The 27505-nt window shown below is 34.6% G+C and overlaps 1 protein-coding gene across 2 annotated transcripts in view; it reads right to left on the reverse strand.

The window, feature by feature from the left end:
* Positions 1–27505, reverse strand: part of STXBP5L (syntaxin binding protein 5 like) — a 181135-nt gene that overhangs the window by 41895 nt on the left and 111735 nt on the right. The window contains exons 8-19 of one of the 2 annotated variants that reach the window (XM_031555909.1): positions 26382–26505; positions 25733–25811; positions 25419–25573; positions 23878–23950; positions 22496–22643; positions 20840–20907; positions 19569–19609; positions 16389–16606; positions 12511–12683; positions 9228–9353; positions 7935–8086; positions 6202–6273 (exon numbers count right to left, since the gene is read on the reverse strand). In XM_031555909.1, the coding sequence (XP_031411769.1) occupies positions 6202–6273; positions 7935–8086; positions 9228–9353; positions 12511–12683; positions 16389–16606; positions 19569–19609; positions 20840–20907; positions 22496–22643; positions 23878–23950; positions 25419–25573; positions 25733–25811; positions 26382–26505 (1429 nt within the window). The remainder of the gene's footprint in view (positions 1–6201; positions 6274–7934; positions 8087–9227; positions 9354–12510; positions 12684–16388; positions 16607–19568; positions 19610–20839; positions 20908–22495; positions 22644–23877; positions 23951–25418; positions 25574–25732; positions 25812–26381; positions 26506–27505) is intronic. The other variant, XM_031555905.1, reaches the window with a different exon arrangement.

Consider the following 27505-nt stretch of genomic DNA (forward strand, 5'->3'; position numbering starts at 1 on the left):
AAAGAGTGAATACTTGTGCAAGAAGAAAGTGAATTAAAAAGTATAATCACTACGACACTAGAATCTTAGATGCATTCACAGAAGACTGCTCATTTTAAAGAGCACAGAGGTGACAGTATTGTCTGAATATAACAAGGAGTTTTTTGGACAAGACATCTTACACATCATTTAGAAAAATTTGTGAGGAACTCATCTGCAGCAGTCTACCATGGAGCAGAGCAGCAAGTAATGTAATCCTAGCTTAAACTGCTTAAGCATGAGCTTCTGTTTGTGATTAACTTAAAACCCATCTTAAGCACAGATTGGGCACGTCTGAGCTCATGCTATCCTTTACCATGGACTGACTGTTGAGTGTTTTTGTGAGGTAAAGATACATATAATGAAATAATGAATACTGATTATTTTCTAAATGCAGTACTGGAGTTTCCTAAAATTTGACACTATGGATATGGATTAATGAAATCATTCTAAATTCTGTACAGTTACTCTTGGCTACAGTTATAATCATAGAACGGCTTGAGCTGGAAGGGATCTCAAGGATCATTAACTTCCAACCCCCAGTGCCAAATCCCAGGTAAGATTTTTCTGCTGAATAAAAAGTATGTATTTGGTAGTTTACATAATCAGTATTACAGCTCAAGGTACACTGGTGCCACTGACTAATGTAGGAAAAGCACCAAATCACACCACTGTGCTGAAAGAAAAAAAACAACCACCTTGAAAAGACCACAATCTCCCCATGTTTGGCAAAAGTTTAAAATGCATTTCATAATACGGCATTCTTGGAATGGTGAATGTGCACTTTTCTACAGATATCTCTTATTTTTAGTGTGGGGATTTATGTGTCCTCCAAAAGCACGTTGCCTTAGTCTTGAACACTTCAATTGGCTTAAGTACTGTCACTTGCAAATTTTCCCCTGGCATCAATCACCCCTGGTTAGAACCACTAAGTTCTACTTATCATCCATCTATATATCCAAAGTTTCTTCTAACCTTATTGAATTAACAAGAGAGTCATAAAGTCATAGAATCATATGATTTAGAAGGAACCTTTAAAGGTCATCTAGTCCAACCCCCCTGTTATGAACAGCAACATCTACTGCTAGTTCAGGTTACTCAAAATCACTGGATCAGAAACACTGATAGTGCAGTTCCAATGTGATATAGTTGGAATTCTTTTAACTTTTTATACTTTTTTTGGTCCATAACTTATAAATGGGAAGGAAGGATGAAAAAACTGAGAACTAATTTTTCATCTCCTAACTAATGCTTCATTACAAAGCAGTAAAAGCTCTGAATCCATCTCTTTGCCTTTCTTTTCATCAAACTGCCTTCCTGCTCTGGGAAACAATCCACTTTCTCCTCCCAAACACTTTTTACTTGTCATTTTGCCTAGCCACAGAAGAAAATCTTGTCTCTGTAATCTCTAAACTCATGTAAGCTAAAAGAGAAGATGAAGATGTTACATGACAATACATTGCATAATCTACAATCATTTACTGAAAGGAATAAGCACATCTGTATTTTTATTGATCTTTGATCCCATTGAACATTGGAGATTCTCTTGAGATAAGAAAGGAAGCTCTCAAGCTCTTCTTTGTACTAGTGCTTTTTAGGAAACCATTTTAATAACATCTTGTATGTATTTCCATGCAGCTTGGTTTCCCTCAAATCCTTGAGAGGCTACAACTGATGTTGTATTAAGAAACACTTTCAATTCTTGCTTTAAAGTTCTGTAGGCCCAACCTTTCTGCCAAGATATTTTTGCTGAAATTAGCAAAATTTTGAGTCGAACTAGAGTAAGAAGAACATGGCAGCAAACTAAATGCAAATAACTGAGTTTGGGAATTGAAACAGACACCTGTCAGAAGATGTACCCATTGACATTATTTTGCTTTGAAAAAGTAATAAACATGAAAATTACACAATATGTAAGTATACCTTCTGAGGCATAAGGTAGTTTTAAAGACAGCTCATGGATACTTTTCAATCACTTTTATGGTGATTCCCATTTTTTCTTTGTTAAATAAACAAAAAAATTATTAAAGGATCGAAAACATAATGTCTAGTGCAGGATAACAACATTTATGAAATAATACTAATTTTAAATAATTTTAAAATTTGAATCTCTAGTACATGATTCAGACTTTCAATTTACTAAAGGCATCCGAGCCATCACATTTTTTGTTATAATTTAATAAACTGTAAACAAATTCTCATAAATATTCACAAGCCAAAAAGTAAACTCAGTATCATTTTAATTCATAAGTCTCTACACTGAATTACCATGCCGTTTCTTTTATATTTAAACATGATGCATTCCTCGGAAATGGCAGCCTGTTCAGAACATAGATGTTAACTTAAAACTCAACCTAGATTAGCTTCTACTGTGTTGACAGGTGTCATTTAAAGTGTTAATTACTGATAAGTAATGACTCATAACACAGTGTTCTGTTCTTCCTTTAGCAACAAGGTTACTTCTGCTCTCATCCTCTCAAAGAGGCAGGCCTGAAGGAGGAACAGATATATCTCAGTGAAAACTATGAATTCTGAAAAGTATTTTCCAATGGATAAACATAATTTTAACCTGTTGCCTCTTTGGATGCTTCATAAAGACTATTTTCTGGTTTTATTGACAGATGGTATGAATTTCTACTGATGATATGAATTTCAATTAGAAGATCAAACTGATTTTCTAAGTTTGTAATTTTATGTTCCGCTGCAAGTACAATCACTCACGATGGAGGAAATGTATTTGTTTTAATATTGAAATATATGCTATCTACTCCTAGACAATAACACGTACAACTTAATTTTGACTGGTTAAGGAAAAAAAAGCCAACACTCCTCCCCTTAGTTCAGCACTACTTCAGAGAAAATTTATTTTGTTTTGGCATATAGTCTTGCTACAAATGAAGATGGCTGCCAGCAGATATTACAAAAAAAGAAAAACGAATGGGGCCACCAAACACAAGAAGTGTTTACATTTTCAGTCTCTCTCTTTATAACATGCCTAGAGTTTACTACATTTCCTTTTCTATCTTTTCAACCCTTTCTTGTCCCTTCCCATTTCCACCTCCCAACCCACAGAATGTTCTGCCTTAATACTCTAAGTTTGCTCTGGGTCCTTTTGAGTTTGCTTCACACAAGTATATACCACTCATATCGAGTTCTCAACAGATTTGCTACATTTTATAATAACTCCATCACCAAGCTTCATATATCAGATGACCTTGTCATTGTTGATCATTTCTTTCCTTTGGCAAATCTCTTACATTTGGGACATGGCTTCTTCTCCCTGCTTGATGTTTTTTTTGCCACTTCTTCAGTTGCAAGGCACCTCAGACTGAAACATCAACCTCCTTTATCTCGCAGTCCAGAATGATCTTTTGTTACCCTAATGATATATAAACACATTTCTTGTATGTTTACTTCCACCCAAGTTCAAATAGTATTCCTGTCCTTCTAAACCTTACTCACCAGTGTCCAGAATTTAATATTGCCAGTATAATCTTTTTTTCTTTCTTCCTGAAATCTCCTCTCTCTTTGCTATTTCAAAATAGTAAACAGTACCATTCTCTTCCCTGATACTTTAATCTGTAGTACTGCTTCCATTCTTGGAATATCAAGCTAACTCTGTATACAAAGACTGGGTGCAAAATCAGTTTTGCAGAAAATCACCTTCAAAATGACTAACAAAAGTATATTGCTCATTATCCTTGTTTCAGCTGGGACAGAGCAGATTTTCTTCATAGTGTCTGGTGTAGTGCTATTTTGGCTTTGGGAAAGAACAAAGTTGATAACACATTGATGTTTCAATTGTTGCTAAGCAGCACTGTACAGAGCCAAGGATGTTTCAGTTTGTCAGCTTCTGATACTGCCCTGCCAGCAAGGGGACCGGGGCACAAGGAGCTGGGCGGGAACAGAACCAGGAGAGCTCACCTAACCTGGCCAAAGGGATATTCCATACCATATGACTTCATGTGAAGATAAACTATAAAACTGAGGGGAGCTGGATGGAGGGGGCAGCAGCTGCTTGGGGACTGGCTGGGCATCGGTTAGGAGGTGGCAAGCAATTGTTTCACACATCACTTGTTTTGTATATGTATATTATCATTACTGTTATTTCTCTCCTCCTTTTCCACCGTGCTAAATATTCTTTATCACAACCTATGAGTTCTGTTTTTTCCCCCCTGATTTTTCCTCCCATTCCATTGGGAGGGGATCATGAGAGCAAATGACTGCAGGGTGTTTATCTGCTTACTGGGTTAAACCACAACACAATCTTTTCTTTGGCTTCAGTGAATACTAGTCTGATTCTCTCAAACTGACCTTCATGAAATTATCTTCCTAGCTCATTATTTTAATTGAATCAACTCCTGATATGCCTTCCCATTAACTTCAATTTTCATTCATGTAATCCTCAATACTGTAGACCTACTGCCTACACTATCAAAACTATTCCTGCTTTCACCTTGATAATATCAGTTTTGAGCACAGTTTCAAAAATACTTTTCCTATCATTGCCCCTTACAAGAATAAGCCTGTGATCATAATCCTAAATCCATCCTCTTAAAATTCCTCTCTCTCGTAAGAGTAGCAAAACTCAACTTGAGAATTACATAGCAATTGGAGATATTCTTAAGTACTGCTCACTAGCTAAAATACTTTATACTCTGTAACACATTCTTGCCTTGTTCTTAGTCTTAATGGTCTGAAAGATGCACCAGATAATCAGTGCATATTCCTATGTAAGTATCGAATGACAAAGGTAAAAACAAAACACTTCGTGAGGAAAGAGAGTTAATAGTGCTTATGAACAAGAGTCAAAATTGTAGACTTTAGCTATGCAGTTTAGAGAAAGCTTTTAGGGTTGAACATAGAAACAAGATTAGAAATATTAAGCTCTTAAAACCTGTGAGCTGTGTTTGTTGTTGTGGATGAACATGTTGGACTTATTGGTCCTTTTTGGTCTTAGACTTCATTAATATTTTTGTATGGCTTTTTGTTATTGCTGTTGTTGTTTGGTGGAAATTCATAAATCTTTGACAGCAGTTTGTCCCTTGAGTTCTAATTTATAGACTTGTAATTAGAAAGACCTGATCAATAAAATATAAAACATTATACACCAGTCCTTTTTTTGGGCTGCTAGATTTCTAACTGTCCTGGTCTTCTAACTAAATAGACTACTTTTTATGATGTACTATGACACTAAATCACAGAAATTAGTTGCTAAATAATCTATCTAGATAGATGAAATGTCATTTCTTTTGTGAGCATACAAATGTACATCAACAACCATATAACTACAACCACAACTACGTATTCATATGAAATACTAAACTGTCACCCCTTTCTTTATCTTGCCTGCACTAAGTATTCAATGTAAAATTGCCTATCCAGTTGTTCTGCAAAAAACACTTTAAAAAGAGATGAATAAGAGGCATCCTGGAGACCTAATTACATATAAGCACTACAGTTAATTAAGATACATACAGATTATTGGTTGAACAGTCATTTTTGCAAAATTAATTATAGCTTTGTTCATCACATTGTGCAGTGATGAATGCTAATATTTAAATTACATATCACTATAGTCCAAAATTTTAAAATATAAAAAACATTAATTTTCATAACTCTTTGATGTACGTATTTTTACACCCACTTTACATTCCCCATTAAAGATCAGAGCCATGGGATGGTTCCCCAAAGCCAAATATTCAAGTACCAAACCAAGATTAACATTTAAAATTTCACAGCATGCAACCCAATTGGCAGATTTTTAAACCGCACTGCTCTTCTGAGAATAGGGAAGAATTAATTAATAAGTATAACCAGGCAGCGCCATTGAAAAACAAGAAATGCTTCATATAAGTAGGTGCACACTGAAATGAAAACAAAACCAAAGAAAAATACTCTCATCAAGATCATAACATTATTGAAAATTCATTTCTAAGGCCAAATTTGTCCCATATAAGTCAATGATGCTTTCTCATTGATTGTTTTGGAAAACAGATCTGAAATATCTGTATAACAAAGAAAACTGTCAAAATGAAGCATGGTTGACATTTACAAAGTGTAATAAACTGCATGCATGCTGAATGTGTTTAAGAAACACATTACAAAGCACAAACACATGGGTTTAAGTCAGGCATAGTCTCATCATGATAATGCTATTTGCCTAACCTTTATAGAACTTACTCTGATAGGAAGTACGGATCCGTTTCGTTAAATCTGGATAAAAGTTAGACAGGCCACGCATGCAAAAGTTGTCTTTGGAACATGCCAGTACACCAGCATCAGCAGCAGGCAGAGGAAAGAGAGAAAAAACAGTCTAAAGTGAAAGGAAGTGATATCCATAACCAGCATCTAGAACAGCCAAGGTGAAGAAATTTCAGCAGATGCTTACCTTCCAATTGGGAGATATAACAATAAAAATAACCAAAAAAGTAAAGGATGTAGGATGGATGGTGAGAAAGCAGCTGAGGATCATTTTTCAGATGCATAGTTTCTATGACCAATCTAGAAGAGCATATTCTTTCTTGGCAGTCACCCAGTACATACCAGTAGACTCCGTTCTAGCAGCACAACTGGAATACTGCCTTAAAGGAGTAGCCAAGATTGTCTCTGACACATAGAAATCCTGCATGGTGCAATGCTGATAATAGCTGTTTCTACAACAGTTACCCTGTAATTTTTGTACACAGCTCTGCATCATGTTGCCTATATTTGGCTGCTCAAATTACACTGGGAGATGCTGTAAGCTTAACTGAACCAGAGAGGAAAGCTGAAGATAGCTTAAAGCTGCTTGTCTCCTCTTTCCTCAACTGTTCCAAATTTACATCCTTAATACTTGGCATGATGAGAACTAAGCTTGCGATGATTAAATGCCTAGAAAGTGAGATAAGTGGTCTTTCAGGGATGGAAGTAGAGCTGAAGACTTACTTTTTATTCTCCAAATATTTCTTTCTACTAAAAGTACAATCATACTGAAAATGAAAAAAAGTTTATATTGACTCCGTGGAGAAATAGGATTTGATGATTTAGTGTAGGATCTGCTGATGAAAATGCTAATGTTATAAAACCACTGTAATCTCCTGCTTTTATAATTTTATATGTATATTTAAAACATTCAACGTTTCCAAACAGACTTTAAAATCTAATTCTGAAATTCTGCAGCTACATAAATTATAATTCATAACTGTCTCCGACTCAAGTACGTTATTATGGCATATGCAGAGCTAAAAGGTTTTGCTTTTTTCCCTCATACAAGTTAATTTTTTAGATAATCAAATATGCCTGGCAAAATTTAACTGCAGTGATGAACTGATGTTTCTAACATTTAATGCATAATAATAGCTACGAATTACAAATGTGATCCTCTTGACATCAAATTTAAGATTTGGTACAGGTGTATCTAGTAAATTTATATTAGGAGCTAACAAAGTGGCTGATTGGAGTTAGTTTTGCTATCTATAGCGTGTACCCTGCTATTACGTTATTTCCCAATCACAACTACCTATTCAATTAACAATGAATAACATTCAGCAGAAAGTACAACTAAGTTTAAACTCAAATCTTACATATCAGGGGGAATATACTGAAAACAGAAAGAAAATAGCAGACAAAGACTACGCTTGAAGACTACACTTCAAGAGACTGCCAGAGAAGCAGTTTATTTCTCTACTCATGATTTTTAGAGAGTCAGCAAAGGGAATTACTTGCTGACTTCCATCCGAAAATAATAAACTTCCTGAAATTTTTTGCCTCTGAGAAAAAGTATCAGCACTTAAAGCACATCGGGTTTCTTCTGTCAAGTTATAGAAATTCCATTGGCTGGCAGATAGTCATGCATGTCAAAAGCACTATAAAAAGCCACAGGCAAAAAAAATCAAAGAATGTCAAGCTCGTAACCACAATATTTTAATTCCTACCTGCAGCAAACTGCTTGCTTTTGCGTGGTGAACGGGGTTGGCGTTGGTACGGATCACTCGATCCATACAATTCAAGGGTTCCCATGCTCAGTAGTACGGTCTTTTGCATGAAGTCCACAACAGCCAAGCCATTGCAGTTTCCAAAAGCCACTCTGAGGAAAAAAAAAAAAGTTCCTCAGAGGTATTAGTAATATATAGTTGAGTGGTGCAAAAAATAATTATTATTTAGTATTATAAATTCTGCAGCAACATTTTCATCAGTAACTACTCAAAGCCTATGTTCTGTAATTACAGATCTGTAATCCCAGATTGACAAAATCCTGTCCTGAAACATGGTAATTGACATTCCAGAAAGCCGACTATCACCTTTAACCTTCTGTGCAGACTGCACTGCAATAGTGCAAAACTCTACAATTTACACAAATAACACATGAATTTTGGAACAGTAAACCAAAAGGTTATGGAGTTCATAAACAGAAACAATTTGGAAACATAGGCCAAAGGATTCACAAAGCAAACTTAAAACACAATATTTTTGCACAAACATATACAAGTATATATAAGAATTTTTGCTCTGTAAAATTTCTGAAGTCTCTAAAATATCAGCTGACTTACAGAATATTGGTGGGAGCCAGACACCTAACACTTATTAAGGCTTGTGTCTTTTATGCCTTCAACATAGCTGATTAATGTATCTGGTCAATCATCAATGAGAAAAAACTTTAAAAACTGGCAATTAAATAGAGCTGAAGAATAAGACGCATACAGATATGCTCACTTGCAGTTCCATACAGAATTTAGTACTGTGAGGTTCCTTATTCAAATTTCAATTTCAGATCTCTGCTGCTCTTTCAAACAGATTAGCACACACATAAAAAAGCTGTTCTCACAAGACAACTTCCAATAAAAACATATCATGTTAAATGAAATTTAACATACATTCACCTTTTTTTATAAAATGTACTTCAGTGATTCTTTCAAAATAACTTCTAAAATTTCAGATTTGAAAGGTAATTGGACTTTACTTGAAAGAATGAACAGAATGATGCAAAGCAATTCAGTCTTTTAAACAGGAATAGTAAAAATAATAGCAAAAATTACAGTTTAACATCTCATATTACACTCTTCATGTGAAATCAAATAATTCTTACCCAACAGTCACGATAATAACATCTGTTGATTATTTTTACTCTGATTTCAAATACCTTTGGGGAACTTCAAAGTTTAGCTGGAAAGTACATAACTTAGTGCAATAAACAATAAACCAACGTATCTTAATTTTGAGTTACTTACAGTCCATAAGCAGAGTTTACAGCAAGACTGGTAATCTGTTGTGGAGGCTCACCATCCACCCACACCAACTGAATAACAAGATCTGCTTGATATCCAGGAGGCATTCGCACAGGTCGAGTCTTAACACTAGGAAGAGGTGCAAAATAAAAACAAACAAACAATCTGAGCCATGAAAAACAAATACTTCCCCTGAGAAAATATTAATGAAACAGAATCCATTAATAAGACCACAGCAGTATGCACAACTGCAGCATATTTTGCATACACCCATACATTGAGACTAGGCTTTCCAATCAGAACATGGATAATTTGGAAGAATTCTAGGCTTTGACCTTAATTTCTGCTGTAGAAATAAATCTGCAAGTTTCAGCATTCCCTAAATGAGAAACTCTGGAGAAGATGCAGGTGAAGTAAACAACTGAGGTTAATAAAAACAATTTTTGCTTAACAATTTTGCTTTCATTTTCTTTTACCCAAACATTTTCTTGTACTATATCACAGAATCACAGAATAATTAAGAGTGGAAAAGATGACTAACATCATCTAGTTCAACTGTCAACCCATCACCCATGCCCACTAAACCATGTCCCTCGATGCCACATCCACACAGTTCTTGAAAATCTCCAGAGATGGTGACTCCATTACCTCCCTGGGCAGCCTGTTTCAATACCTCACCAGTCCTGAGAATAAATTTTTCCTAACACCCAACCTGAACCTCCCCTGGTGCAACTAGAAGCCAATACCTTTCATCCTATTGCTAGTTATCTGAGAGAAGTGGCTGATCCCCAGTTTGCTGCAAGTTCCTTTCAGGTAGCTATGAAGTGATAAGGACTCCCTCAAGCCTCCTCTTCTCCAGACTAAACAATCCAATTTTCTTCAGCCACTCCTTGTAAGACCTGTGTTCCAGACCTGGACTGGCATGAATAATCAACTCAGATGGAAAACCTGAAGGTTTTCTTCTGAAAATCTCAAAGATGAGATTTCTGTGTTGTTGGAACTATCTTGTTCTGAAGTATGGCAAGAGAAGGTAGATGTAGCATCTTTCTGTACTGCATGTCACCATTGCATATCCAAAACTTCTGGACTTGACAATTCTATTTATCTGTCTAGTGCAAATAATTCTTATTTTCTTCTTAGGAGTATAATTACCTCATATGTGATCTAGTCTTTTCGAATGACTGCTTCCTACATAAAATCTGATATAAATATTAACAGCCTTTCATATTCTGTTATGACAAATTCGATGACTTGCACAGCACATAGCAAAAGTGTAAGAACTGAATACTTTTGTAAGCCTACTTATGTTCTTGTCTGGTAGAATTTACTTGATGATACACTGATAGAAGATACTATGCAAGAACAGCAATTCTTTGAGATGCATTAACTATAAATACTGAGAGTGCATATATCACACATCTCGCATTTATTACAGGGTAGGCTATCATATATAATCTTATATCCATGTGATAAAAAGAATGCAAAGAAACACTGAGTATCAAGAGAGGAAGTAGCTAGTCAATATACACACGGAAAGCACAGACAGAAAAATTGCAGTTACTGGCAAATAAGAAACAAATTTTTACTGGGAATAAAAAAGTAAGCACTTCTCACAAGAGAAATGCTCTAACGTCTCATTCAATAACCATGCCTATCAGTTTGTTCTTAGCTCAGCTGAAAGCATTTGGTGAGATGGAGGCCTTGGAGGTGAATTTGATTATTGGCAATCTATCATTCTTGTAGAAGAGAAAGTATATAGAAAACCGAAAGAAAATGAAACTATAAAACGATAACATGGCTGAAGTTATTAACTTGATAACGTGAGCAGCACATCAACAGAAAACATACAAAGCAAACAGTGCTCCAATTCTGATAGAAATTATGAAGAACAAAGGAGAGTACAGTGCATCTCATGCTTTCATGCTTGTCTCCAATGTGCTGCCACCTTGGCTGTTGGGCCCAGCCATGTCATGCAGTGAGGCTATCGGAGCTGGCTGTGTCTGGTATGGAGAAGACCCAGTATCACCTCACACAGACTGGATATAAGGGAATACTTCTTCTCTGAGAGCAGTCTGGTGCTGGAATGGGCTGCCCAAGGAGGTGGTGGAGTCACCAACCCTGGAGGTGTTCAGGAAACATTTAGATGTTATACTGAGGGACATGGTTTAGTGGGAAATATTGATGATAGGTGGACAGATGGATTGGATGATCTTAGAGGTCTTTTCCAACCTTGGTGATTCTATGATTCTACTTTCATCTTATAATCATAACTATGTTAGAACATAAGATTTTCAACAAGCCTTCCTTTCCTTAAATCAAATAAGAATCCCTTAAGGAATTCACTGGAACATATGTCTGAGATTCAATTGCTAACTGAATGAGGAAGACAAATCTACAGGAAACCAAAAACTATTGTCAATTATGCATGGACAATGCCACAATATTGCTTTTAAATTTTAATGTTATTTTCAGGAGCAGAACTGATGAAAATATCTGCAAATCAGACAATGTTCATTGAAACTGCTTTTGTAGTAATTGAGACATTTAAAATATTTAATAATAATTAAACTGAATTAATAATTAATTCACTAAATGGGAACAATCCTTATCAGCTGTGCACTATAATTCCTTTGAAATTATGACTTATGGAGTTTTGTACAGAATTCTGTTCTGAAACTCTTTAAATCTATAATTTATCTGCTTAAGAATATATTAATTTCCTCCAAACAGTAGCAGTGTGTACTACAGCAGACAACAGTTTGTTTCCTCCTAAAGATTGAACACATACACACTTCCACACAGTGCAACTTTTTCATAACTGTATACTTTTAAGGCTCTTTTGTGAGTATGAACACGGTTTCCTTTCCCTATGTGTAATAAAATGCATATACTTCTTTCATAGATGATGATTTTAGTGTTATACTAATTAATCAAGGAACTTTATGTATTTTTGTGAACTAAAAAAAAAAAAAATTCTCAGAAATTTTGTTATTTATTCCGTAGCACTTGTGTTCCATTAAAAACTGTGGATGCAAGACAAATAATTACTCGTAGATCATACTGGAAAGTTAGTTAAACCTTCACTGCAACTGTTTATCTTCACCATAATTTACTTTCAGCCTGCTAAGTTTACACTGCTTTAATTCTTTTGTTTGTTCTATATTCTGGTTCCTTTTATTTCTGTCATAATATGATTAACATTCTTTTCTTGATAGTTGACAGATCATAAAACACCTGATAAGAATGCTTACTAGAAAGATGAAGCTTTGAACAATGGCAGACTTACCTAAGACATGGGATACTGTCCTTCATCATTCCTTCGCATGCTACAGTGTTGGTACTACCTGAAAGACTCTTTAAAGAAGGAAGCTGGGAGGAGGCATCTGGAAATTGAGGAATTATTTCCGGTTCAGGAGTAATGATATCTTCTACTTCATACTGAAGTCGTACCTCTAGTGACTTAAATAAATAAAAAGCTGTCACAATTTAATAAGAAAGTTGCTGAAAGTTGCATTACTTTTAAATAAAAATCTGAAGTTTTTTTTTCTTGAAGATTAAAAAAATACATACATCATAATCATTTACAAGTAAAGAATACAGTCATTTGTTTTTTATACAGCCTAGCAGTAGAATTGCATAGGAACTTGTCAGTTACCCTACACTGATGGAGAAATAATTCAGTATATTCTTTCAGTACTGACTTTGTTCCAAGCATTTTATTATAAGTGAAAGAATACACTTTTCCAGAACTTAGTATGAAAAGAGATATTAATTACTCGCTCTCAAGTAAACAATATTTTAGCATAAGAAAGCATCTGTCAATGTCATGAAAATTTTCTGCTTATTGTTCATTATCATTTTCCTAAGCCAACTAATTAAAAGAACGATCACCAGCTTCCTCTCTATTGCAACTACAACACCATCTCTAAAAGACAACTTTTAGCCAGTATGCAGAAATTTAAGTGTTAGTACTGACCCATGAACTCCATCTGTCCTCATTTGGGATCAGGCGCACAGAGTTCCATATTCTTTAAACTGTACACGAGTTTGGCAGATTCTAGAGTGCAAAGTCTAAACCACTTATCTTTCACTTTACTTCTGGGCCCCCTCAGACAGGAAAAGGAGATCAATGAAGCTCACCCATGCTTCCACTCTTCCTACTAATTCAGGAAACCTTAACTGAAGGAATTCCAAAACAAATGGGAAACTGTATGGGGAGTTCAAATCTATGTAAGTAATCATCTCAAAATATCATAATAAATATTGGTCAATTCTTTCTACCTCATGAATTATCCAAGGAGAACTTCAAGTTGAAAACAATTAAAAACAAGGCAATTCCTTCAGAGAGGTAATGTGTTGGGAATACTAGCTGAACAGTAATCTCAGTGCTGGTTTCTTGAAGTGATCATATACAATTGAAAATGTGGACACCGCAAACTCCTCATTTAATGGTCTCTCATTGAGACATTATCTTCACCAAAATTAAGATGGAAGCATTAAGTGGGTGGTGCATTTCAGCAGTGGTGACAGCAATATGAAAGACAAGCCATGTACAGCTGTCACACTACAAAATTAAGACCATCTCAATCACCTCAGCCACAGATTACTACACAGGAGACTGTTCCTGAATGGAATGTTGGCTTCAATGCATTGGAAATGATAGTGGCAATGTTGAAATATTGCAAAATTTGTGCCAACTGGGTCCCATGAATGCTCACACAGTAAGAGAAAGAATGCTATATTCAATTTTTTCAGGACCTATTGAACCAATACGAGGCTGCAGGTGAGAGTTTACTGAATCGCACCATTACTGGTGACGAGGCATAGCATCATTACTATGAGCACTCATGGAGAGGCGACATGAGAATTCTTCACTGGCAGCCAGTCCACAATAAGCAAAGTGATGTGTACTGTCTTTTGGGATAGGAAAGGGGTGATCCTCCTGAATTTCCTGGAACTGTCCTGTCCAAACCATCAGCTCTGACCTCCTGCATTGTGACAGTGATTAAGCTGAAGGCTCAAACTTCCAGAGTCAGGCCAGAGAAGAAGAACCCTTTCCTCTTGCAACACAATAATACCAGGTCCCATACCAATTTGAAGACTGTGGAGCACATTGCCAATTTTAGTGTATAGCCCAGTTTTGGCATCTTCTGACTTCCATCTGTTTGGGCTGATGAAAGATGGACTGCACTGGTAATGCTTTCCTAGAAATGATGCTATTGTGGCAGCTGTGAAACAGTGGGTCACCTCCACTGGTGCAAATTTTTATGTGTGGCATATGGGTTCTTGTTCTTGTCTGATGAAAATGCATAGCTAATAGTGGTGACTGCACTGAAAAGGAGTGTTTTGTAGATGAGAATCTGCTCTATCAACTAGTGTTAATTGTGCTCTTTGTATCTGTTGTAGTTTTCACATAAATAAATAGGAGACATTACTTTTGGAGCAATCTACATACGTCCTGAGACTGACCAGCTCATTCTCAATATAGACAAAACTACTGAATGTAAGGTCAGGTACATATTCCAACAAATGCTCCTGTACTTTTTCTCAATAAAAAAGCACCATTAAGGAATGAAGACTTGAATGTTTGCAACAAAAATGCTGAAAACAAGAGATGAGGCTCATCTCAGGGATGCACAGAACCTAGAGGAATTCACTTATTATGCTGAAAATATTAAATAATACTAAAACAACTCTTTACAGAATGATTTATTATATAAATGCTTCTTAACTGTGGACAAAATCTGAGAAATTGTTAAATTGGTCACATTATTGCGCTTCAGAATATACCAGGACTGTTGCAACTAAGCTGAAAAACTAAAAGATATGAAAACAAAACAAAATCAATGTTAGCTAATAAAAATAAAATGCATTATTTGGAATAAAATATCAACATTGACATGTAATGTTTTTAGCAACATTATGTGTGAGCCTAGGTGAGATTACTATTCATTAGTTTTAAAGCATATCGGAAAGGATGCACTGAGTTAGCTAAAAGTTGCACTGCAGAAGGAAAAAATGACAGGAAAAGAACAGAATGGGTATGGGTAATGAGTCTCTATACCAACTGGCACATGATTTATAGGCCAACAGTGACACAGATGTTTTTGTCAGGCTAGAATTACAGCCTTTCTAAAGGACATTAAAGTACCCTCACTGTAAAAAAGTTCTTCCACATATTTGTGTGGAACTTCCCATGATCCATTTTTTGGCCTTTGCTCCTTGTCCTAACACTACATCATTGAAATGAGTCTGGTCTCATCTAATTGCTTCCTGCACTTTAGGTATTTATAAGCATTGATCAGATCCCCTCTTAGTCTTCTCTTCTCCAGGCTGAATCCAACCAGGTCTCTCAGCCTTTCCTTGCAAGGGAGATGCTCCAGACCCATTTACATTGCCTTTCTCTTAAGACTTGTCTGGTGTTGAATATTTTAGATGAATGAAAGAATATCTTACATTTAAAGTGTTGTTGAACCAGTCTATTAGAAGTGGTTGTCGCTACTATGCAGAAAAGTTTAACTTGCTGTATGATGAGTAAGTACTAGCTGACTGCAGAGCAGTTAGAAGAACATGAACTGTGTGATTCTACCTCAAATGAAGTGACTGCTCAAGACATGAAAACTGAAAAAGGAGTATTTGAATAGGATTGAAGCTCAAGATGCTTAAGAAAATATCAACTACTTAGACTTAAATCACCTTGCTTTTCAAATAGGCAAAGTCAATATAAGCCAGAAGGAAAAAAAAAATTAACTCCTTTTATTTTGTTAAAGCAAGTGATAATTTTCAGTCCCCTTTTATTACAAATATTATGAAAACAAATTGAAGATACGAAATAATTGACTTGAGTAATGTTATCTAGGAAAAACATACATTAGTCAGTATTACAAGAGTACTAAGAGATTTATTGTACTGAAGTCTTAAAAGTGAACTGCATCAGACAATCATCCTATAGTACGTTACTATTAAAGTAAAAAATAAAAGAGCTGGATCCCAAAACCTCACTCAGTTTTTATCATCATCTTAAGTACAATCAACATTTCATTCAAAAGGTTTTAAATGGAATATTCCTAAATCTGCGTTTATACAGTTGTACACTGACACAGAAGTCACTTTCATCTAGAGATGATGTTATTTCATAAACAAGTAAAATTCTGAGTGACTTACCGCAATTTCAGTATTTACTTCATGTTTGCTGAATCTATAAACAACCACATATGCAGAAACTCCTGCCACACAGAAAATTCGGCTTTCAGGACACCAGTACATCATTTGAACTGCAAAAGGGTCTTCTTCCACAATCTCAGCTGTTGCTTTTCCTTCCCCTGGCTTCTGTTTTTCAAAGACTTTTGATGTTTTTAATTTATACAACATCTGCAGTGTGACTGGAATACATTAAAACAAACAGAAAAACCTGATTAACCATAAGCAAATCAGTTATAAAATTCTTCAGTTCTCATTTTCTTTTCAGTGGTAGCACAGCAAAGAATTACATGAAGGCCTAAGAAGAGAAGAAGATGGGTATTATGTAATACAGATTTTATATTGGTACACAGTACCAGTAGGATATGTATTTAATATTTACAAAATGGATATTTGTCTGTGAAATACTTTTTATTAGCTTCTGAAGCAGAATGTAAAAGGTGATTATTAGTTGCACGTCCATATCTAGGCTTACACTCAAGCTCTATTTTCTTAATCACATGTGAAACAAAGATTTCCTTTGTCTTCCTATGAAGACCGTATGGAGTGCTAAGTGAAAAAATGTGGAAAACATTCTGGTGGCCTGGCAAGACAAACTCTTTCTGAAAGGAAGACGCTCTGATTTTCTTGACTAATAAGCATATCTGTATTAACAGCCGGCTATCAAAACCTTAATATCTTTAGATTTATTCAAGAGTACATCTGCAATGTGAATTTTGGAGATAATAGGAATTAAAATTAACCACATTTTGTTTTATTGACATTACTCTCTGCTGTGTGTTGTTTTTTTTTGTTTGCTTGTCTCTTCTTACTACTTTTGCATTAATTTATCACACTGATCAATCACTGTGTAAGATCAGAAAAAGTCATCCAGGCCCACTACCTATTAGGGTGTGTATATACATAAAGGTAAAGCTGTTGCATATATTATTGTAACTGCGCTAGATCAGCCCAGGTACCCTGGGCAATAAATAATGACAAGATGGAAGAGCAGTCTAGTTATGTAATCAGATGGCAAACACATCAAAATTACATTTCCTGTTTGCTGGTCACGTATATTTCTAGGAATCTTAATATATACGATACCTCCCCAGGGAGATGGTTGAGTCACCATCCCTGGATGTGTTTAAAAACTGTTTGGATGTGGTGCTCAAATACATGATTTGGCAGAGGGTAGTTAGACTTAGGGTAGTATGGTTAGGTCGTGGTTGGACTTGGTGATCTTTAAGGTCTTTTCCAACCTGAGCAGTTCTATGATTCTAAATTTTCACAAATTGCAGCAAGTGCTTCTGTAATGAACACATCATTCTCCTGAGTTTTGTGGTGGTGGAAAGGCTTCACGATGCCCTTGATCCCAGTGTCAAATTTAGATTGGCAGTCTGAATTAGGGGCAGACCTCTTAGGTCTACACATATTAAGACAGGAAGAATGACAGAATCATACAGCACAAGTACAAGGCAAGATACCATGCCTTACACTTCTACAAATTATTAGGCACCACTGATACATATTTTGTGCAAAGATAAATTTGGAAAGCTGTTTCAGTGGCTTAGCATTTGTCTGTCTCCCAAATATCTATGTTTTTAGATTAAAATTAAAATATGACTAAAAGCAAAGTACTTTGTTCCTTCAAATAAGAGCAGGATATTATGTTTGACATGAATCCTCAAATTAAATTTGAATGTTGTTTCAAAAGCTAAGATGTTGTAAAGCTTTGTAATAATTAAAGCTTTGTAAATTGTAAGTACTAAGTATGGTACTGGTAATACTGTAACTGTTCTGAAAAGCAGGACTAAGGATGTCAGAAATGCATGGAGAGTTCTGTTACTGTTAAAGAGATCCATGAATATTCCTCCTCATCTAAGCTTTTACCTCTATGAATAGTTCCTACTGCAGCAGGTACATACACATTAGAGAGTTTTCCTTTCCTCATTCTCTTGTTGACCTCATTACAATTTCTTTATTTTTGGTAATCATGATAGCTTGAAAATGCTGGATGATGCAAACTCTAGAAAGAAACTCCAGAAAGAAAGATGCATCTTTTTTTTTTTTCCTCATATAGGAAATGAGGCTTTGGAGTCTCATTTTCTCTTTGATAATCTTGACGAGTGAAAAGATTTGGTATTAGGCAAAACTAGAAATATTTGACAAATTCATGAGGTTTAACTTACATTGAAGTATTGTAAATGTTCTCCATATTTGGCTATGGTAATAGCATTAATCATGCCAATTATGTGGTGGGATGAAGAGTCAGCAGGCACTTTAAGTATCGGTATAGTCAGTATTATCATCATATCAGACTGTTTATTAGGTCAAACAAAATCTCTCTGTGTCTAGCATTTCAGATAACAGATTCTTTCATGCTCGTTTCTTTAGGAAATAGGAAGAGACTGTTAACTCATGAAAGAGATGTTCTACCCTGAGAACCCAATATTACTGAGGAGACAGAATACAAGGCAACTAACTATGCTGCAGCATTTATGAAGCACAGAGATGTTATTTGAAATGAAATACCATAGCTTTCAACAAAACTACGTGTGTATTTTTAATAAATACATTTTAATAATAAGCACCATATGTATTTTCTATAGGGAAAAATGTTGTTCTCTGACACATTTAATTAAAGCTAAAACATATGGAATAACTATTTTCTGATGCTTTTTCCTGCTAGGATGAAAGGAAATATTCTTCCCAATTAATTCCTGAAATTTGAGACTGGATAAGTAAAGATGCAAGTCTTTAATCAAGATGTCTTACTATATTTTAATGTTTTGTTTTTATCTAGCTGTAAAAAAGACTACATTATATTACTGGGGCTATTTCAGCTTACTGCTTTATATACACAATAGGATTATGCCTATGGAATTATTTAATAGTATTTCATTCTTCCTAGGTTTTGGTATGTCAGATCTAAAGTTTTTATCCCTATCCTGGACTTCCACCTCTTTTCTGCCTAAAATATTCCACTAATAGTATTTTTCTCCTAATTTGATCAAAATTTGCTTAATGTCACCTGATCATACCTACTTACAGAATTATAGATACTAGTATTCATATTGTAACACATCATGTATTATATGTAAATATATGTGTGTCTATGTGTGATTTTTCAGCATTGTATGAAAGTGAACTTCAAACACTTACTGGCAGAAGCATCCCAAAACTTTACTGATCCATCTGCATGGCTTAAAAAAAAATAAATTAAATGTGTTAAAACATTATGCATTTAAAGAACATTTTCCGCTTTCACTGAGTGATAAATAGAAGTGGAAAAACTGTATTTTGCTTCTGTGTTAACTCTCTATACTTTGATGACAATATATAATGGAGTATCTACTAACCATAAGAAAATATTTTGTTATTAATATGACTGATGGAATACCTTTTGATTAAATAAATCCCTATAGAGAACTAAGCTGACTATGATTTTTAAGATCACAACAGCACAAAATTAATTCATTTACTAATGCCAAGTTTATGATGCAGCACTTCTGGCCTCACAGTGTGCAAGCATTAAGCACATAAGTCCAAGAACTCTAAAAATGCCACGTATATCTAATTTTAAGTCAGAGGTCAAGTTCATTTTGTTTAGCACCTAACTGCTGTGTTCTTTTTATTAGTAGAAAATAATCCTTGAAATATAATTGTAGAAAGGAGACACTTCTGTTTACAAGAATAATTTCTTCTTCCCCTTACTGATACTATTGCATATATCATAATTGCATTTTTTAAAACAGGTTTTAACTATCATTGATTATAACAATTATATCAAATATACTGTTATCATCAGTGTGTCTGAGACCAGAGAAAAATAGGAGTGTATCATACAAGAAGACTTAAGAGTTTCTGTTTTACAGGATGCCCTCCTGAAAATCCATCAGGCATTGCTCTTAGGGCTTCTACTGCAATTCGAGCCTTTTTATGCCTTTTTCTATGGGACTGTCCATCACTTAAAAAGTGAAATAATCCCAGCGCAACACATCTCCACTAATGATATAGTATTAAAATGACTTCCAGAGATTTTGTATCCAGAGATTTTGTATCCAGAGATACAAAATCCCCAGAAGGCCAAAGGACAACAGACATAGAAAAACAGCTGGCTCCCGTTTTATGGCCTTCAGACAAATAAATGGATTGCAATGAATTCCCCTTTTCAAAGATTCCACCTTCACAAGTTGATTTCACTTCAACTTCAATCAGTAATTCTTAACAGTAGTACATCCTTGAACACAAAGCTCCAGCAAATGGGAATTCCTGTGGTGATTTTACACCCAAAAGAAAAGCTACATACCTCAACACAAGAGGCTAGGACACACATACCCTGTCAAGGGTCAACACTTGCCCACAGACAACCCACAATTAAAAGTTCCAGACACTAACATTTTAAAAGAACAAATCCTCAGTTTCATTCTCACCCTGTAATAATGATTTCAGGATATGTCTGAGCTCCAAGATTCCATGCTCCACCACTGATAGGCCACTCCTAAATGAACAACAAGAGCATAGAGATTAAAGCTAATCCTGATGAATTTTGCTTGGTTAATTTTTAGACTTATGAGCAGACAACATCTTCTTCCAAAAAGCAATACATCTAAAAAAAGAAATGAAAATATAGTGTAGCATTGAAGGCTTTTAAAGCTTATTAGCATTTTACAAATTAAGGCTTTTAAATTTTTTGTTTTTGTTTTTTAAATTTAACAACTAAAGTTCTATCTTTTTTAATGATTATTGCATAGCTAACACTGCAAACATTCAAAATAGGAAGTAGAGGAAGGAGTAGTAAACACTTTTGCTACTGTTTTCACACTGGAGCTTCCATAGGATGAACAGAGCTGAGAATCCATTCTGAGGATGGAGTTACTGAAGAAGCTGGGCCAGAAAAGTGGGAAACAAGAAACTGAGCATCATGCTATGGGATATGAAATAAGGGAATGTAACTTTCACAGATCATATGAAATCATCATCTCTTCCTTGCCTTTTATTTATTAGTGGAAATATTTTCACTCTTCTCCTTGGTCTATGCTGGTTGAAGAAAATGGTGGCCTGTGCCTAAAGCTTGTTGGGAACAGGTACAGAGTGAGTAAGGATTTGTACAGAGTATGAAAGGATAGAAAAATCTAGGAGAAAACTGGTTCTGAGAATGCACAGACAGGATGCATGTGAGTACAGAAAGTGAGTGGGAATGGCTATCTATATTCTGCACATTTATAATGTGCATGCACAAATAAAGCAAGTTGTATTGAGAATTTACAAGGAGTACAGATACGTAGTGAAATTTTTAGACAACTATGTATGCAAATTTAGGATAAATAAGCAGAAAAATTCTAGTAAGAGAAAAAACATTTTCTGAAGTACTTGGCTGAATTAAGATCTCAAAGAAGTATATAAGGCCCAGATTTTCAGTTCAAGAAAAACAAGGCAGCTCTAAGGAAAACTGTTCTTTTAATATAAAAAGAAAACTGATGCCCAATTTGCTTACTCAACATTTTTTCTTATTTATTTATTGTGATGGATTAGTTCTAAGCAAAACATAAACCAAATTAATGCTTGAAATGTATAAAGTAATTCAATTCCCTATTTTTACTTCTGCAGCTTGCGTTATTTCTAAAACCCTTACATTAAGACTACAGTAGCTCAATAAAATAATAACTAATATCCTTCCTTAATGGAATGCTGTCAACCTTCAAATTGCACCAAAGATCTTCTGCTTTGCATTATAATCATTTTATACACTATTTCTGTCTTCGATACAGATAACATTTTCAGACAAATTCAAATTTTATGTTGACAGCATTCTTTTAAATCAATCCGATCTCACAGATTCCAGCAGCCTAATGATGAAGTCCTGCATAATGGCGGCTTAATTCTTATGGTTCAGTGGTGGTAGATATTACTGAGGGATGAATATCAAGCCATAAGAAATCACAGAAGAAAAGCTGCATCTAATCTGCAGACTGGACTAAGTTGAAAGTGGTTATTAAAGAAGTAAAATGAAAAGAATTTGGCAAGATGTTTCAAAGACATGGATGGTACATGTGTTTTGTTTCTCAAAAAATACTGGTTTTGTTTACCTTATTGCTGTATCCTTGCTTTTTATGTTTTGCTCCTACAGAATAGAGTACAGGAATCAAATCTGGAGGACAGTCGGCAAAATATTCTGTGCAGGTGACAGGTGACTCATGAATGTCAATAGGATATGGATTTTCAAAGATTGGAAAACTAGTCAAGGAAGACAATTTATTAGAAGCATGGTGACACACTGAGCCATATAAGAACATATATTCTTATTAGAAAGTATATAACACAATCTAAGTAGAATAATTACTGATAAAGTACATTTTTCATTATTTTTTAAAACATACATATTGTTTTTAATATCAGTAGAAACTTCTAGTTTTAACAATGTACAAATTCCTGTGCTGTGACAATAATGTTTTTTTCCTTAGTGTAAATTTTTTCAGCATCTCATAATTTCATTTATGAGATACAGAAATCATGTATTTTCTAGAAGCTTCAGGTTTGTTCATATGATATATATCATGACCCAAGAACTAAATATTCAACTGCAGATTTTATATTTAACAGTTCTGTTCAATGTGTTGATATACTACTGATTCTACAGCGAACAACTGCAATAACAGATGAAGTAGATTTCAGTTTATTTCCCACTTTCATCAGTTTGGACTATCTGAAAAGAAATAAGGCCTCATTTCTGGCAGATTACACAACGTTATTCACAATTCAAAAATGCAAGAAATTTGGTTCTGATTTCACTTGTATCCATTTTATACTGCTGAGATGATTGGAATTACTCTTGAAAGTGAATGAGGTCAGAATATGATTTACTTAAAAATGTTTCAAATCTTTACAGAACAATTCTGTTCTTAATTATACCAGTGTGAATGTGGATGCACTTTTTGACACAGAACAAAACAAATAAGAATCACATCCTGCATTATATAATATATGAACACTGATTTTGATGTGAAAGTATTATTTCTCATTTAAAACAACAAATGGATCACAAAAGAATCCCATAGATCCAGTATAAATCAGTGCCGTTATTTACTAAGATACTTGAGTAAATACTTAAGTGTAGTCCTTGTGGAGTCCAGTGAAGTTAGACATGCATATAGGTAATAGCTGAGTGTAATTTCTAACATGAAAGTTCAGGTTGTAATTCAGCAATTGTCCGCTAACCACTTAACTCTGATGCTGTGTTTGAGAATTATACTGAAGGGACTGCAGATTTAGCTTTATTCCCAAACTCAAAAGCAAGCTTCTACTGATTAGTTGATCCAAGCTTTTAAGGTGGAAGTAAACACATAGGCTGAATGATTTTGTGCTGTAAAATGACATTCCATTATATCATTTGGATGGTTTTTTTTTTTTAATCATGAAATTCTAAACAGTTAAGAAGTATCCATAACTTTACATAAGATTTTATACTTACTTGCTTTGTGTCAGGTCAACAACAATGAGATCTTTTTCCAAAAGCACAACTACAGCATAGGGTTCTTGAAATTCTGTAAGAGAGGAATCAAGTATAAAAAACAACGAATTCTTCTACTAGTCACTTCAAGCATGTTAGTCACATTTATGTTATCTGAATATTTACAGCATATTAAAAAAATCTAGAAAACATTTGATTAGTGACAAATAGGAAATGAGAAAAGAAATAACTTTCATGATAGAATACATGACAGAAATAGTATTGGCATTGTATGGGAGCTGTTGAGTCACAGCCTGAACCACTGACTGATCACCTGGGGAACAGACTGGCTCAGCCCTGGGAACACAGGTGAAGGCAATTCAGCTGTGTGACCAGAAGGGGTGGAGCCTGGCTGCACCTCTCTTTGACCCCATTTAAGGGCTGACTGGCACTAGGAAAGGATCTCTGGTTGGAAATTTTTCCTTGGTGGAGCTTATCACTGGGAACCTGAGTTTGTCTGATACAGGTAAGCAATCTTCTTTCCTTCTTTTATAGCACCTATCTACTGTGCCAGTCCTTTTGTCATTGCATCCTTACTGTAATGCCTTTCCTACTGTATTGATTTGTCCAACTGCCACAGACATAGTGTAGTATTCCAGCATGATGGAATGCTGAAAGTAATGAAACAGAATGTGAGAAGGTTGTGTGTATTATGGCATTGTTGAATCCAATTGTTACTCAGAAAATGACCTTTTTACTGCCCAGCATTAATACTTTTTCTATGCAAAACTATTTTTTTAAAAACAGACTGTGGACAGCTAGTCTGGTCCACTTGATATACAATGTCCTAGTTTCCAAAGCAATTTGAAAGGAAGATTACAAGGAAGTCTTCTCTATATCTTCATTTTAACAATAACAAGGAGAATTAAAGAAACAACATGACAGGAGTACTCTGATGATAGCACAAGTGCTTCACATAATACAAATGTGCTGCAGACATAGTGAGAGTGAAATACCTAAATTGAACTCAGCACAAAAAGAACTGCAAATTAACTTTGATTACTGAAAATTGCTTTTATTGCATGACATTAAAACAAATAGCATTGTTTTTAATATATATTTGATTTATTATTGTATAAAAGACTTACTTTACTCTTCTGACTGAGGGCTTAAAAAGACAAATTTAGCTTCTTTTTCACTTGCAGCTTTTTTTAATTTCACTTTCCAGAATTTTCTGTGACTTCAGCATTTGGCAGTCTCATAATATGTAGCAAAACACTTTAAGATACGTAAGCACTTATGTTTGATTAAGAGTAATACTATTTCACACTAGCCAATGTTTCAAATTGGTATCTTGAAACTTATGCATTTTTTGTTTTCCACTAATTACTTGTTTTTTTTTTATGTTCAGAATTCAAGCAAGTTTCAGTTACTTTCAGTAATAGGGGATTTTTGAGATGGAGACAACTGTAAGAATGGAAGTTCCCAGACAGGAATTCGGATATTAGAGAAGTTCGATTCATTTATACTTTCTATAATTCTATTTTGCTTAATTAACTCACCATTTGGATATGGGGTTTCACAAAGAGTTAAAAAATCAACTATAGGATGATCCATTTCAAGAACTGTAATTGCTTTCCCATGCATAATCGTTAGACTTGGTCTTCGACAAGCCTTATCATATGACAACCCACCGGAAAATATCACAAATGGTTCACTGTATTAAATATAAAAACATGGTAATCGTAAGTTTATGTAATAAGTTTACATTATAGTTGTAATATCTTAACAGCTTTAATATCTTAAATAGCTTTGAAAAAAAAAAAAAGGAAAGATTCAGAGTGTATTAACTTACGATTGTAACAGTGAAACATACCTGTTCTTACAGGTTTTGTACTCCACTTTAAGAATTGGTTTACAGGATTCAGGTTTTTTTCCATCTCTTTGAATTTTTCCTAAAGATAGAAAGAGGATGGAAACTGTATTAAAACATCAGGATAATAGAACTAATCAAACTTTCAAACTAAAATACGCATCTTGAAGCCACTATATAATCAGAGTGGAATTTTAAAGCTATATGAAATAGGGAAATAAGCATTAATACTTACTGAAATATGTGTGTAAGGTTTAATATAGCTTTAAGTTTTTACTGCTATGTATGTCTGAAGGATTACAGATAACACTTCAAAAAAACTTGAAAATAAGAGGATTACACTCAGCTAATAGTTATTGAATTTCACGGACAGTACACCTTTTCCTGATCAAGGATGAGCATAAACAGCTTATTTTTTCCAAAAAGATTTAATTAGTTGAGAGAGGAAAATTAAATGAAAAATACACTTTAAACTCATGGGTTCTTTGTTAATTCTGGCTTAAAGAAAAGTCACATGTAAACAATAACAAAAATCCAAAACAATTTTATTTTTGTTACTTTGGAAGGTCCCTGCTTCTTTTCAACAATAAAGACACTAGTAAACAATGAAATACTGTACTGCTTTACTTTACAGTTTTACTATCAAAATTACCATGTGGGATTGTGGTTTGGAACGGTCTGTTAGGACTTTTCAGGTTCCATAAGGTCAGGCTTCCATCAGAGTGACTGCACATAAACTGTTTCCCTTCATGGTGCCAAGCAACAGAATGAATAGCCTATGGAAATGAACGAAGAACTTGAGAGTGAAAAGCAATACACTGAGTACACTAATGAAATTTTAATATGTGACTTTGAATTATATTTATCTAATTATATATCAACAGTTGGATGAATTTTGTCTAGAGTCCATTAACTGCACTTTTTAGTAACCAATAGTTATAATCTACACTAATTGACAAAACAATCCATTATAAATGTTAACAGGGCACAAGAATGGGATAAATTCTACTGAATTGGATCAGAATTGAAGAAACAGGATAATAAGTAAAAGGTATACAAACAAGGAATATGCAACACAATAAATACCTCTGATTGTTTCTTTGAAGTATTTTATTTCCCAAATGTATGCTATCAGTAAAAACCATTGCACAGCATTCCCATACAACAGATGCAAGTTTTCTAAGAAGATGTATTAGGAAAAAGTAGAAATAGTTATCTGTTCTTGAATCTTTTTACCTCACATACCTGGGTTTCAGAGAAAGAACCTTGAAACCTGTTATGCATCATATAAAACCAAAATGACAGAGTGGGGTTGTTTCACTGATAAAGGAATGATATAAGATTATTTTGGAAAACCTAGTGCTTTGGAGAAGGGGGAATATCACACTCCTGTGTACACAGTGCAAATAGAATATATTGAATTTTACGTATAGTAAAAGGGAACGCTTCAAAAATTAATCAGATGTTCTTAGTATTTCATGAATAATTAGTAGAACTGATGGGCACAAGATATCAGAAGTTAAAAAAGGGATTAGGCACTTAAAATGAGTAACGATAACATCCACAATTATATCCAACAAGCTAAAAAGATAACAGTGCAAGTCCTTTCTTTTCACTAGTGCATACTGAAAACTAACAAAGGCCATTTTCAGGGAAAATGTATTGTTTCATTGATTACCACAGTTTCTCACACGCTCCCTCAGAAACGTGAGCTTGCATATTTTACTCTTGAATATACTTCCTTTCCAGAAGTGTTAGCTGCTAAATAGCAAAAAA

This window comes from Meleagris gallopavo, chromosome 1 (genome assembly GCF_000146605.3).
Source record: "Meleagris gallopavo isolate NT-WF06-2002-E0010 breed Aviagen turkey brand Nicholas breeding stock chromosome 1, Turkey_5.1, whole genome shotgun sequence".
NCBI lineage: Eukaryota > Metazoa > Chordata > Aves > Galliformes > Phasianidae > Meleagris > Meleagris gallopavo.